The 12,292-nt window shown below is 42.7% G+C and overlaps 1 protein-coding gene across 2 annotated transcripts in view; it reads left to right on the top strand.

Annotated features, from left to right (window-relative positions):
* Positions 1–12,292, top strand: part of LOC118364329 (protein FAM117A-like) — a 32,274-nt gene that overhangs the window by 9,917 nt on the left and 10,065 nt on the right. For both annotated transcript variants that reach the window (XM_035745791.2, XM_035745801.2), the window contains exons 4-5: positions 4,680–4,766; positions 11,386–11,502. In XM_035745791.2, coding sequence (XP_035601684.1) covers positions 4,680–4,766; positions 11,386–11,502 — 204 coding nt within the window. The remainder of the gene's footprint in view (positions 1–4,679; positions 4,767–11,385; positions 11,503–12,292) is intronic.

The following is a 12,292-nucleotide window of genomic DNA, read 5'->3' on the forward strand; positions in this document are numbered from 1 at the left end:
AGTGCAGCTCATCCAGGATGGCACATCAATGCGAGCTGTGGCAAGAAGGTTTGCTGTGTCTGTCAGCGTAGTGTCTAGAGCATTGAGGCGCTACCAGGAGACAGGCCAGTACACCAGGAGACGTGGAGGAGGCCGTAGGAGGGCAACAACCCAGCAGTAGGACCGCTACCTCTGCCTTTGTGCAAGGAGGAGCAGGAGGAGCACTGCCAGAGCCCTGCAAAATGACCTCCAGCAGGCCACAAATGTGCATGTGTCTGCTCAAACGGGTGGTATGAGGGGCCCGACGTCCACAGGTGGGGGTTGTGCTTACAGCCCAACACCGTGCAGGACATTTGGCATTTGCCAGAGAACACCAAGATTGGCAAATTCGCCACTGGCGCCCTGTGCTCTTCACAGATGAAAGCAGGTTCACACTGAGCACGTGACAGACGTGACCGAGTCTGGAGACGCCGTGGAGAACGTTCTGCTGCCTGCAACATCCTCCAGCATGACCGGTTTGGCGGTGGATCAGTCATGGTGTGGGGTGGCATTTCTTTTGGGGGCCTCCATGTGCGCCCCGTAGGTAGCCTGACTGCCATTAGGTACCGAGAGGAGATCCTCAGACCCCTTGTGAGATGCTGGTGCGGTTGGCCATGGGTTCCTCCTAATGCAAGACAATGCTAGACCTCATGTGGCTGGAGTGTGTCAGCAGTTCCTGCAAGAGGAAAGAATTGATGCTATGGACTGGCTCGCCCGTTCCCCAGACCTGAATCCAATTGAGCACATCTGGGACATCATGTCTCGCTCCATCCACCAACGCCACGTTGCACCACAGACTGTCCAGGAGTTGGCGGCTGCTTTAGTCCAGATCTGGAAGGAGATCCCTAGAGGGAGACCATCCGCCACCTCATCAGGAGCATGCCCAGGCGTTGTAGGGAGGTCATACAGGCACGTGGAGGCCACACACACTACTGAGCCTAATTTTGACTTGTTTTAAGGACATTACATCAAAGTTGGATCAGCCTGTAGTGTGGTTTTCCACTCCAAATCCAGACCTCCATGGGTTGATAAATTTGATTTCCATTGATCATTTTTGCATGATTTTGTTGTCAGCACATTCAACTATGGAAAGAAATTAATTAAAAAATATTTCATTCATTCAGATCTAGGATGTGTTATTTTAGTGTTCCCTTTATTTTTTTGAGCAGTGTATATTAATATAGTTACATTAAAAAAAATCTAAAATATAAAGGATATTCCATTCTGAAACACTCATATTTAACAGCAACTGTATTCAAATCCACTCATTTGAAGGGGTGTCCACAAGTTTGTATATATAGTGCATGTGAAAATGCCACGTTGCCATGTGTTGTAGTAAAAAATAGAGGAAGGTGAGTTTCCAATGACGTCATGCCTACTCATAATTTAAAATCACATGATGCACATCAATGATGTCATTGAAAACACTTATCTTCCTAAATGTTTTACTACAAAACATAGAAACGTGCCATTTTCAGATGATGATTTAATGTTCTTGTTCTGAGTGGAAACATTTGCAAGAAACATGTTTTGGTTTATTTCATAACCATAATTTGAGTTTTGTAAAATAAAAATATTAACAAATTGTACTGCTCTTTTTGGGGCGTTAGCCTAGCGGTTAAGAGTGTTGGGCCTGTAACTGAAAGGTCAATGGTTCGAATACCGAGCCAACTAATTGCTCCTGTAAGTCACTCCAAATAAGTGTCTGCTAAATGACTAAAATGAACGTGAGCAATGAGTGTGGTTTTTCTGATAATGTTTAGGGAGCACGCATAAAGTACCTGGCCTGCTCTGCACAAATGTAGGAAAGTGCTCAATTGAGTGCCTGATTTGTCTAAACTCACAATGTCCACCACTAATAACCTAAGTCAACAAAGTTTGTTTTTCAACATCCATTACAAATAGGTCCCTCACAGTATCTGAAAAGTCTCTCAAATACTCTCCCGGCTTCGATAATCACCAAGCCTCAGTGTGAGAGCAAAATATCATGATCTGATGATCCCATATGTCCAGTGGAAAGGTCATAAAATACCTGAAATGTTTCCCTTGTGCAAAAATAGCTGTCTGTCCCAAGCTCATTGGCAAGGGAAACTGAGCCCCCGGAATAGGCTAGTTAATACAACGTTGCAAGTTCCATAGCAATGGCATTCGGGCTGGATCCATTTGATACAATGTTGTCACTTCGCAAGAGGGCTGGATAAGTTTGATACGTTGCACTTCACTAGTGATGGCTCAAGTCAAGACAGATAGATAGAAAGGGAGGCAGACAGGCAGAGTAGAGATGAATTCGAATGAAAGAAAGTGTTTTTTTTATTTGTCAGTGTTAGGCTTATGTATTTTACTTAGTTGACAATGGAATTCATAGCCTATAGGTCAATGCAGCATTAGGCTTATCTCTGAGTTCCATACGCACATTTCTAAACTATAGCCTACCATACTATGGAAGTTAAAGACAACTTCTCCACCCATGTAGCATAGTATACAAGCTATTTAATTGAGACCACACACAGTTGAAGTCGGAAGTTTACATACACCTTAGCCAAATACATTTAAACTTATTTTTTCACAATTCCTGACATTTAATCCTAGTAAAAATTCCCTGTCTTAGGTCAGTTAGGATCACCACTTTATTTTAAGAATGAAATGTCAGAATAATAGCAGAGAATTATTTCTGCTTTTATTTCATTGAATTCCCAGTGGGTCAGAAGTTTTATATACACTCAATTAGTATTTGGTTTTGGGTCATTTGGGTCAAACGTTTTGTGTAGCCTTCCACAAGCTTCCCACAATGAGTTGGGTGACTTTTTGCCCATTCCTCCAGAGCTGGTGTAACTGAGTCAGGTTTGTAGGCCTCCTTGCTCGCACACACTTTTTCATTTCTACCCACATTTTCTATAGGATTGAAATCAGGGCTTTGTGATGGCCACTCCAATACCTTGACTTTGTTGTCCTTAAGCCATTTTGCCGCAACTTTAGAAGTGTGCTTGGGGTCATTGTCCATTTGGAAGACCCATTTGCGACCAAGCTTGAAGTTCCTGACTGATGTCTTGAGATGTTGCTTCAATATATCCACACAATTTTCCTACCTCATGATGCTATCTATTTGGGAAGTGCACCAGTCCCTCCTGCAGCAAAGCACCCCCTCAACATGATGCTGCCACCCCGTGCTTCTCGGTTGGGATGGTGTTCTTCGGCTTGCAAGCATCCCCCTTTTTCCTCCAAAAATAACGATGGTCATTATGGCCAAACAGATCTATTTTTGTTTCATCAGACTAGGGACATTTTTCTAAAAAGTATAGTCTTTGTCCCCATGTGCAGTTACAAACCGTAGTCTGAATTGTTTTATTGTTTTAGGTTTTGGAGCAGTGGCTTCCTTGCTGAGCAGCCTTTTGGGTTTTGTCGATATAGGACTCGTTTTACTGTGGATATAGATACTTTTGTACCTGTTTCCTCCAGCAGCTTCACAAGGTCCTTTGCTGTTGTTCTGGGATTGATTTGCACTTTTCACACAAGTACGTTCATCTATAGGATACATAACACGTCTCCTTCCTGAGCGGTATGACGGCTGCGTGGTCCCATGGTGTTTATACTTGCGTACTATTGTTTGTACAGATGAACGTGGTACCTTCAGGCATTTGGAAATTGCTCCCAAGGATGAACCAGACTTGTGGAGGTCTACAATTCTTTTTCTGGTGTCTTGGCTGATTTTTTTTTTTGTTTTTTAAATTTATTTTTCCCATGATGTCAAGCATCGAGGCACTGAGTTTGAAGGTAGGCCTTGAAATACATCCACAGGTACACCTCCAATTGACTCAAATGAGTAGCCTTTCAGAAACTTATAAAGCCAAGCTGTTTAAAGGTACAGTCAACTTAGTGTATGTAAACTTCTGACCCATTGGAATTGTGACACAGTGAAATAATCTGTCTGGAAACAATTGTTGGAAAAATTACTTGTCATGCATGAAGTAGATGTCCTAACCGACTTGCCAAAACTATAGTTTGCTAACAAGAAATGTGTAGACTGGTTGAAAAACTAGTTTTAATTACACCATCCTCAGTGTATGTAAACTTCTGACTTCAACTGTATAGTCGCTCCTGATCTTGCCCGCCCAACAAAGACAAGGGTAGGCTACTGAATGTAAATCAGCAAGAATTAGGTTTTGAGTTTGAATGTTGCTACAGTTGCTTTTAATACAATAGAGAATAAATAACCTACAAAACGAAGAACTAATCAAAATAATCTTGCATTACTTTGATGGGAGCAGGACAATTTGCAGGCAGACTCAAATGTGTTATCAATATTTATTTCCAGTCAATGTCGGAGCCTAAACTATAGCCTAACATATTTAAGAAGTTCATTTTCATGGAAAGACAACTGCGTGTGCTAGTCCGCCCATGCGTATAGCCTACAGGCAATTTTAATTAAGACCAAGCCTAGGTGCATTTTTATCTCACACACCCAACATGAGAGCAGAGGTAGGCTACTGAACTTGAAACAGAATAGGTGATGAGAGTTTGTGAATAGTGCGACAGAGGATTTTAAAACAATAGATAACGCTTACAAAACAGACAACTGTTCTAAAATAATCCATGGGAATGCAGCTCTTACAGCCTTAGAGACTGTGTTTTGAGGTTGACTGACACTACTCTGCCTGTCACAGTTTGCCAAGCTGAAACACCTGCTGCAAAGGTCCGAAAAGGTCCGCCACCACTACCTTCAAGGCAGCTACTCCCCAGGCACCACACAGGTATGACTCCCACACTCCACCATTGGTGATCTTTGTCCTGCATCTGCTCACTTCATTCATAATTGGTCCAAATGTATGTATTTGTTTATGTATTATGAACTTAGTATTCTAGACGAGTGTAAGACTTCTCTTATTGGAGTCAAACACCGAGTATACAAAACATTAATAACACCTGCTCTTTCCATGACAAACAGCTTCTAGGCCATCAGACTGTTAAATAGTCATCAATAACCGGCCTCCTCCCAGTACCCTGCTCTGAACTTTAGTCACTGTCACTAGCTGGCTTACCACCCTGTTACTCTACCATGCACCTTAGAGGCTGCTGCTCCTATGCACATAGTCATGGATGCAAATATATAAAAAATTAAAAGCATAAGAATTCAGACCCTTTGCAATGAGACTCGGAATTGAGCTCTAGTTCATTGTGTTTCAATAAATCATCCTTGATGTTTCTACAACTTGATTTGAGTCCACCTGTGGTAAATTCAATGATGGGACATGATTTTGGAAAGGCACACACCTGTCTATATAAGGTTCCACAGTTCACAGTGCATGTCATAGCAAAAACCAAGCCATGAGGTCAAGGAATTGTCCGTAGAGCTTCGAGACATGATTGTGTCGATGCAAAGTTCTGGGGAATGGTACCAAATCATTTCTGCAGCATTGAATGTTCCCAAGAACACAGTGGCACCTAGGAACCACCTAGACTCCTCCAAGACCTGGCCACCTGGCCAAACTGAGCAGTTGGGGGAGAAGGGCCTTGGTCAAGGTGACCAAGACCCCAATGGTCACTCTGACAGAGCGCCAGAGTTCCTCTGTGGAGATGGGAGGACCTTCCAGAAGGACAACCATCTCTGCAGCACTCCACCAATTAGGCCTTTATGGTAGAGTGGCCAGACGGAAGCCACTCCTCGGTAAAAGGCACATGACAGCCTGCTTGGAGTTTGCCAAAAGGCACCTAAAGGACTCTGACCATGAGAAACAATATTCTCTGGTCTGATGAAACCAATATTGAACTTTTTGGCCTGAATGTCAAGCATCACGCCTGGAGGAAACCTGGCACCATCCCTACGTCAGGAACAAGGGAAAGTTGAATGGAGCCAAGTACAGAGATCCTTGATGAAAACCTGCTCAGGACCTGGGGAGAAGGTTCATCCAACAGGACAACGACCCTAAGCACACAGCCAAGACGATGCAGGGGAAGCTTTTGGACAAGTTTCTGAATGTCCTTCAGTGGTCCAGCCAGAGCCCGGGCTTGAACCTGATTGAACCTCTCTGGAGAGACTTAAAAATAACTGTGTAGTGACACTCTCCATCCAACCTGACCGCTTGAGAGGTTCTGTAGAGATGAATGTGGGAAACTCCCCAAATACATGTGTGCCATGCTTGTAGCGTCATACCCAAGAAGACTCAAGGCTGTAATCGCTACCAAAGGTACTTCAACAAAGTACTGCGTAAAGGGTCTGAATACTTATGTAAGTGTGATATTTCTGTTTTTTAATTTTTTAAATGTCATCTGTTTTGCTTTGTGATTATGGGGTATTGTGTGTAGATTGATATGGGGGGGACGATTTAATACATTTTAGAATAGGGCTGTAACTTAACAAAATGTGGAAAAAGTCAAGCGGTCAATACTTAACGAATGCAGTGTAAATTAAATGAGTCATTCCATGGATCATTTATCTTAAAACAGTTCCTTATGTCAGCTTCTATATGTCAGCTTAGACTCAGTCTTCAGAACTAAAGAAGGATTTTTAAGCCGTGAGACAATTGAGGCATGGATGGGGTGAAGGGGCAAGACAAAAGCTTTTAGTGCCCTTGAAAGGGTCAAGAACTGCAAAGCTGCCGTGTTTTTCACACAAGTTTCTCGTGTATCAAGAATGGTCCGTCATCCGCACGACATCCAGCCAACTTGACACAACTGTGGGAAGCATTGGTGTCCACATGGGCCAGCATCCCCCTGGAAAGCTTTCAAGACCTTGTAGAGTCCATGCCCTGATGAATTGAGGGTGTTCTGAGGGCAAAAGTGGGGGGTAAAACTTATTTTAGGATGGTGTTCCTAATGTTTGGTATACTCAGTGTTAAAATAAAGAAATACAAACATGTATACTTTTTAAAAATATACTTAAGTAAACATATTCTGGTGCCGGTTAATGTGCACATTTTGTCCAGCCACTCAATCAATGGAAACTTTTTTCAAGCCATATACAGTGCCTTGCGAAAGTATTCGGCCCCCTTGAACTTTGTGACCTTTTGCCACATTTCAGGCTTCAAACATAAAGATATAAAACTGTATTTTTTTGTGAAGAATCAACAACAAGTGGGACACAATCATGAAGTGGAACGACATTTATTGGATATTTCAAACCTTTTTAGCAAATCAAAAACGGAAAAATTGGGCATGCAAAATTATTCAGCCCCCTTAAGTTAATACTTTGTAGCGCCACCTTTTGCTGCGATTACAGCTGTAAGTCGCTTGGGGTATGTCTCTATCAGTTTTGCACATCGAGAGACTGACATTTTTTCCCATTCCTCCTTGCAAAACAGCTCGAGCTCAGTGAGGTTGGATGGAGAGCATTTGTGAACAGCAGTTTTCAGTTCTTTCCACATTCTCGATTGGATTCAGGTCTGGACTTTGACTTGGCCATTCTAACACCTGGATATGTTTATTTTTGAACCATTCCATTGTAGATTTTGCTTTATGTTTTGGATCATTGTCTTGTTGGAAGACAAATCTCCGTCCCAGTCTCATGTCTTTTGCAGACTCCATCAGGTTTTCTTCCAGAATGGTCCTGTATTTGGCTCCATCCATCTTCCCATCAATTTTAACCATCTTCCCTGTCCCTGCTGAAGAAAAGCAGGCCCAAACCATGATGCTGCCACCACCATGTTTGACAGTGGGGATGGTGTGTTCAGGGTTTTGCATTGTTGCCAAAAAGTTCAATTTTGGTTTCATCTGACCAGAGCACCTTCTTCCACATGTTTGGTGTGTCTCCCAGGGGGCTTGTGGCAAACTTTAAACGACACTTTTTATGGATATCTTTAAGAAATGGCTTTCTTCTTGCCACTCTTCCATAAAGGCCAGATTTGTGCAATATACGACTGATTGTTGTCCTATGGACAGAGTCTCCCACCTCAGCTGTAGATCTCTGCAGTTCATTCAGAGTGATCATGGGCCTCTTGGCTGCATCTCTGATCAGTCTTCTCCTTGTATGAGCTGAAAGTTTAGAGGGATGGCCAGGTCTTGGTAGATTTGCAGTGGTCTGATACTCCTTCCATTTCAATATTATCGCTTGCACAGTGCTCCTTGGGATGTTTAAAGCTTGGGAAATCTTTTTGTATCCAAATCCGGCTTCACAACAGTATCTCGGACCTGCCTGGTGTGTTCCTTGTTCTTCATGATGCTCTCTGTGCTTTTAACGGACCTCTGAGACTATCACAGTGCAGGTGCATTTATACGGAGACTTGATTACACACAGGTGGATTGTATTTATCATCATTAGTCATTTAGGTCAACATTGGATCATTCAGAGATCCTCACTGAACTTTTGGAGAGAGTTTGCTGCACTGAAAGTAAAGGGGCTGAATAATTTTGCACGCCCAATTTTTCAGTTTTTGATTTGTTAAAAGTTTGTAATATCCAATAAATGTCGTTCCACTTCATGATTGTGTCCCACTTGTTGTTGATTCTTCACAAACAAATACAGTTTTATATCTTTATGTTTGAAGCCTGAAATGTGGTAAAAGGTCGCAAAGTTCAAGGGGGCCGAATACTTTCGCAAGGCACTGTATATAACATTTTTGGACTTATAAATTAATGCTCTTCACCCATTGATTCTTCCAGAATATAACTTATAAATGCCTCGTGAGCCTTACTTCAACTGTTGTACCCCATCAGAACCCAAAATATAAGCTTGTTTTACTGCGATGTTTGTAAACAAAGTAAATAAAATGAAAATGTAGCCTCATGGTAGAAACAATCATTTTGATATGATGGATGGTCAGTCCTTGCATCCATAGCTCAGTCTATGCATTTAATTGTGGTTACATTTATCCAGCCCCATATCAGATTTTTACAGAAACGGGAACGGTGGACCACAGTCAATTTTACAGAACTGAGTGGTGGACCACACAGTCAATAAGCAAAGCAGCATATCAGAGGAAGTGAATCAAATTAGCCGACTAGTGAAGCAACAGGAAAGTGACGATATCACTACCTACTTCTGCTTTCTGCACCAGCTGTGGAACACACTGTTTCCGATGCTAGCCTGTAGAAGTGGGCTGTGTTCATTAGGGCACACAGCCCCAAAAATGTTTTTAAATGTTTTGCAACAAATGAAAATGAGCATTTCTTAATGGTCATGCCCAGCTAGTATAGCCCTGTTTTCAGTCTTGTTTTCTTTAGTTTGAAGATGCACAATACTCATCGGTTCCCGGTTCAGATGTTTAAGATACGAGTGCATCAGTCCGCTGGAGCCCAAACTGTACCATGCATCAGTCAGAAAACCCATTCAAACGTTACGAATGGTCGGTTCCCAAATTAGTTTTGCTCATATTACTTTCTTTCTACCTTCTTAAAATACCTAATAATTTATAACTGATGCTTCCTCTCCTTCAGTGTTAAATTAAGCATGTAACTGCATTGACATTTGTGGGGAAAAAAAGCCAAAAAACAATTATAAAATTCAACAGTTGGACAAGGGATGAAGATCCATCAGATATTAACGGAATTATAATACATAACATATTTTACTACTAGGGAATTTGGTGGGAATTCAGGTATTACATTTGTCAAATAGCATTTTTTTCTCTTCTAAATGCACTACTGCATACATTTTCTTTATGTACATGTTAAACTAAAGACGTGTGTAAATATATTGGTGTATTTGCATATATAAATACATTAACATAAAGGGGTGGAACATGGCTACAACCATCCAACTCTCTGTCTACCCTACCTGAATTCACCTATGCTGTCTAGACTGCCTCTAATTACTGTTGTCACGTGCTCTTTCGTAACTCAACTGAGGTGTCAATAACAGGATACCCTCAGATTAAAAATCAACACGCTCGACACATACTCCACATTGTTTGCAAGATCAAACATATCACTAATCCAAATGTTTTAGTTTCGGAAGTTGCTTTCGATTCAGCGCATCTAATTTGTAAACATTTCAACTGTACTGAATGATGACTTTTTTTCAATTGCACAAAATGGACACCCATCAAAATAAGTTGTCTTCACTTTCTTGTGATGTAGGTGCGTTAAATCCCAGATCAAGTTTTAGCATTTCTAAAACGCCTGGGTGGCGAAGTGGTTAAGGGCGATGTACTGCAGCGCCAGCTGTGCTACCAGAGACTCTGGGTTCGCGCCCAGGCTCTGTCGTAACCGGCCGCGACCGGGAGGTCCGTGGGGCGACGCACAATTGGCCTAGCGTCGTCCGGGTTAGGGAGGGTTTGTCCGGTAGGGAAATCCTTGTCTCATCGCGCACCAGCGACTCCTGTGGCGGGCCGGGCGACGTGCGCGCTAACCAAGGTTGCCAGGTGCACGGTGTTTCCTCCGACACATTGGGTTGGATGGAGCTGTGTTAAGAAGCAGTGCGGTTTGGTTGGGTTGTGTATCGGAGGACGCATGACTTTCAACCTTCGTCTCTCCCGAGCCTGTGCGGGAGTTGTAGCAATGAGACAAGAAGAACAAGATACCACGAAATTGGGGAGAAAAAGGGGTAAAATTAAAAAAGATATACAATAATAATAAAGAAAATGTATGTCTTTATGCAACAAATGTTATGCACCGAACTAATTTGTTCCTCTAATCAAACCGCATCGAATCATTTTAAACAAAAAAATATATTTTCCGTATAGGAGCCCATGGATCTAGATACGAGTCGAATAGTCTTGAAAGGGAAAGATACACAATGAACATGACCCTTCTATAGGCCTTCAACCCATATGCACTGCATTGTCGTCATTGTGCAAGGAGAGAAGGAAGTATGGGCCAATACACACTCCAGAAATAGGCCTACTCTCATCAAAACATATGAAGACTAGAAATAAGCACAGTAATGGTTATAATGCATTGTAAAATATATCAAACCTGGGTCAAATGGAAAATTGCTATCTTTCAAATTCTCTGAGTGTTTGCTTGAGCCTGCCTATTGCCGGATAGGCTGGATTTGTACTTTTGGTATGTTTCCATTGCTCTAGGTTAACTCACTCAAGCACAGCTAAAGCTTTGACCGATTTCCACTACTAGGCTTATTTAAACCTGGGTTCTTAATTTCCTTACATTTCCAAAGTTTAGTCACTAACTGATAACTCGGAGGATGTGTACTGGGAGCGATTGTCATTTTTATGTGCTTTATCTCTGTGTGTGCGTGTCCATACTTGCATGTTGCAAGTGTCTGTTTGGTGTACCTATGCCCTACGCTTGCTTGTTTGTCTATGCCAATGTTTTGTTTACTCTGCATTGCACATACATTATGAATGTGTACTTGATGTCCTACTGTATTGTTCTGTTGTATTGTTTTACTGTACTCTTCCACTGATTGGCAGTCAATTTTGAAGTATGAATTCAATTTATTAAATCAGTTGATGCCTCTATTTTTTTCTTCCCCAGCCTATCCCACCCACCCCCCTTTACAAGCTAACCCCTCGTCTGCGCCGCAGCGTGGAGGGCCTCAACCAGGAGTTGGAGGGCATGTTCGTGTGCCAGCCGCCCCACCACCAGTGCTGGGTAAGACATTTACATGTTTAGATTGTGCTAATTTCCATTGCAGCCCTACAATACTCACTCCTCAAGGGAAATCTATTCTTGATATTGCGATTATCCATCTCGTTATCTTACCCGTTTTCCTGAATTAGTTCTTAGTTTAAAAATATATATTTCAGCCCTGTTTTCTCCCCAATTTCGTGACATCCAATTGTGATCCAATTACGATCTTGTCTCATTGCTGCAACTGTGAAGCTAGAGTCATGCCTTCTCCGCCAAACCGCACTCCTTAACACCTGCCCGCTTAACCCGGAAGCCAGCCGCACAAATGTGTCGGAGAAAACACCGTTCAACTGGCAAAACAATTCAGCGTGCATGTGCCTGGCCTGCTGCGTTAGTGACATCCCGGCCGGCCAGACCCTCCCCTAACCCGGACGACGCTTGTGCGCCGCCTCATGGTTCTCCCGGTCGCGGTTGGCTGCCTGGGATAAAACCCTGGTTGTTGGTGATCAGGCTGTTGACACTGTTGTGTCGTCGGCAAACTTAATGGTGTTAGTTGTGCATGGCAATGCAGTCATGGGTGAACAGGGAGTACAGGAGGGGACTGAGCACGCACCCCTGTGTTGCCCCCGTGTTAAAGATCAGCGTGGCAGATGTGTTGCCTACCTTACCACCTGGGGGCGGCCCGCCAGGAAGCCCAGGATCCAGTTGCAGAGGGAGGTATTTAGTCCCAGGGTGCTTAGTGCCTTCAAAGCTCATCACTAAACTATCTGTCACTTAATGAGTTTTCAACAGGTTTGCAGAAAATCTCAAT

This window comes from Oncorhynchus keta, chromosome 3 (genome assembly GCF_023373465.1).
Source record: "Oncorhynchus keta strain PuntledgeMale-10-30-2019 chromosome 3, Oket_V2, whole genome shotgun sequence".
Classification (NCBI taxonomy): domain Eukaryota; kingdom Metazoa; phylum Chordata; class Actinopteri; order Salmoniformes; family Salmonidae; genus Oncorhynchus; species Oncorhynchus keta.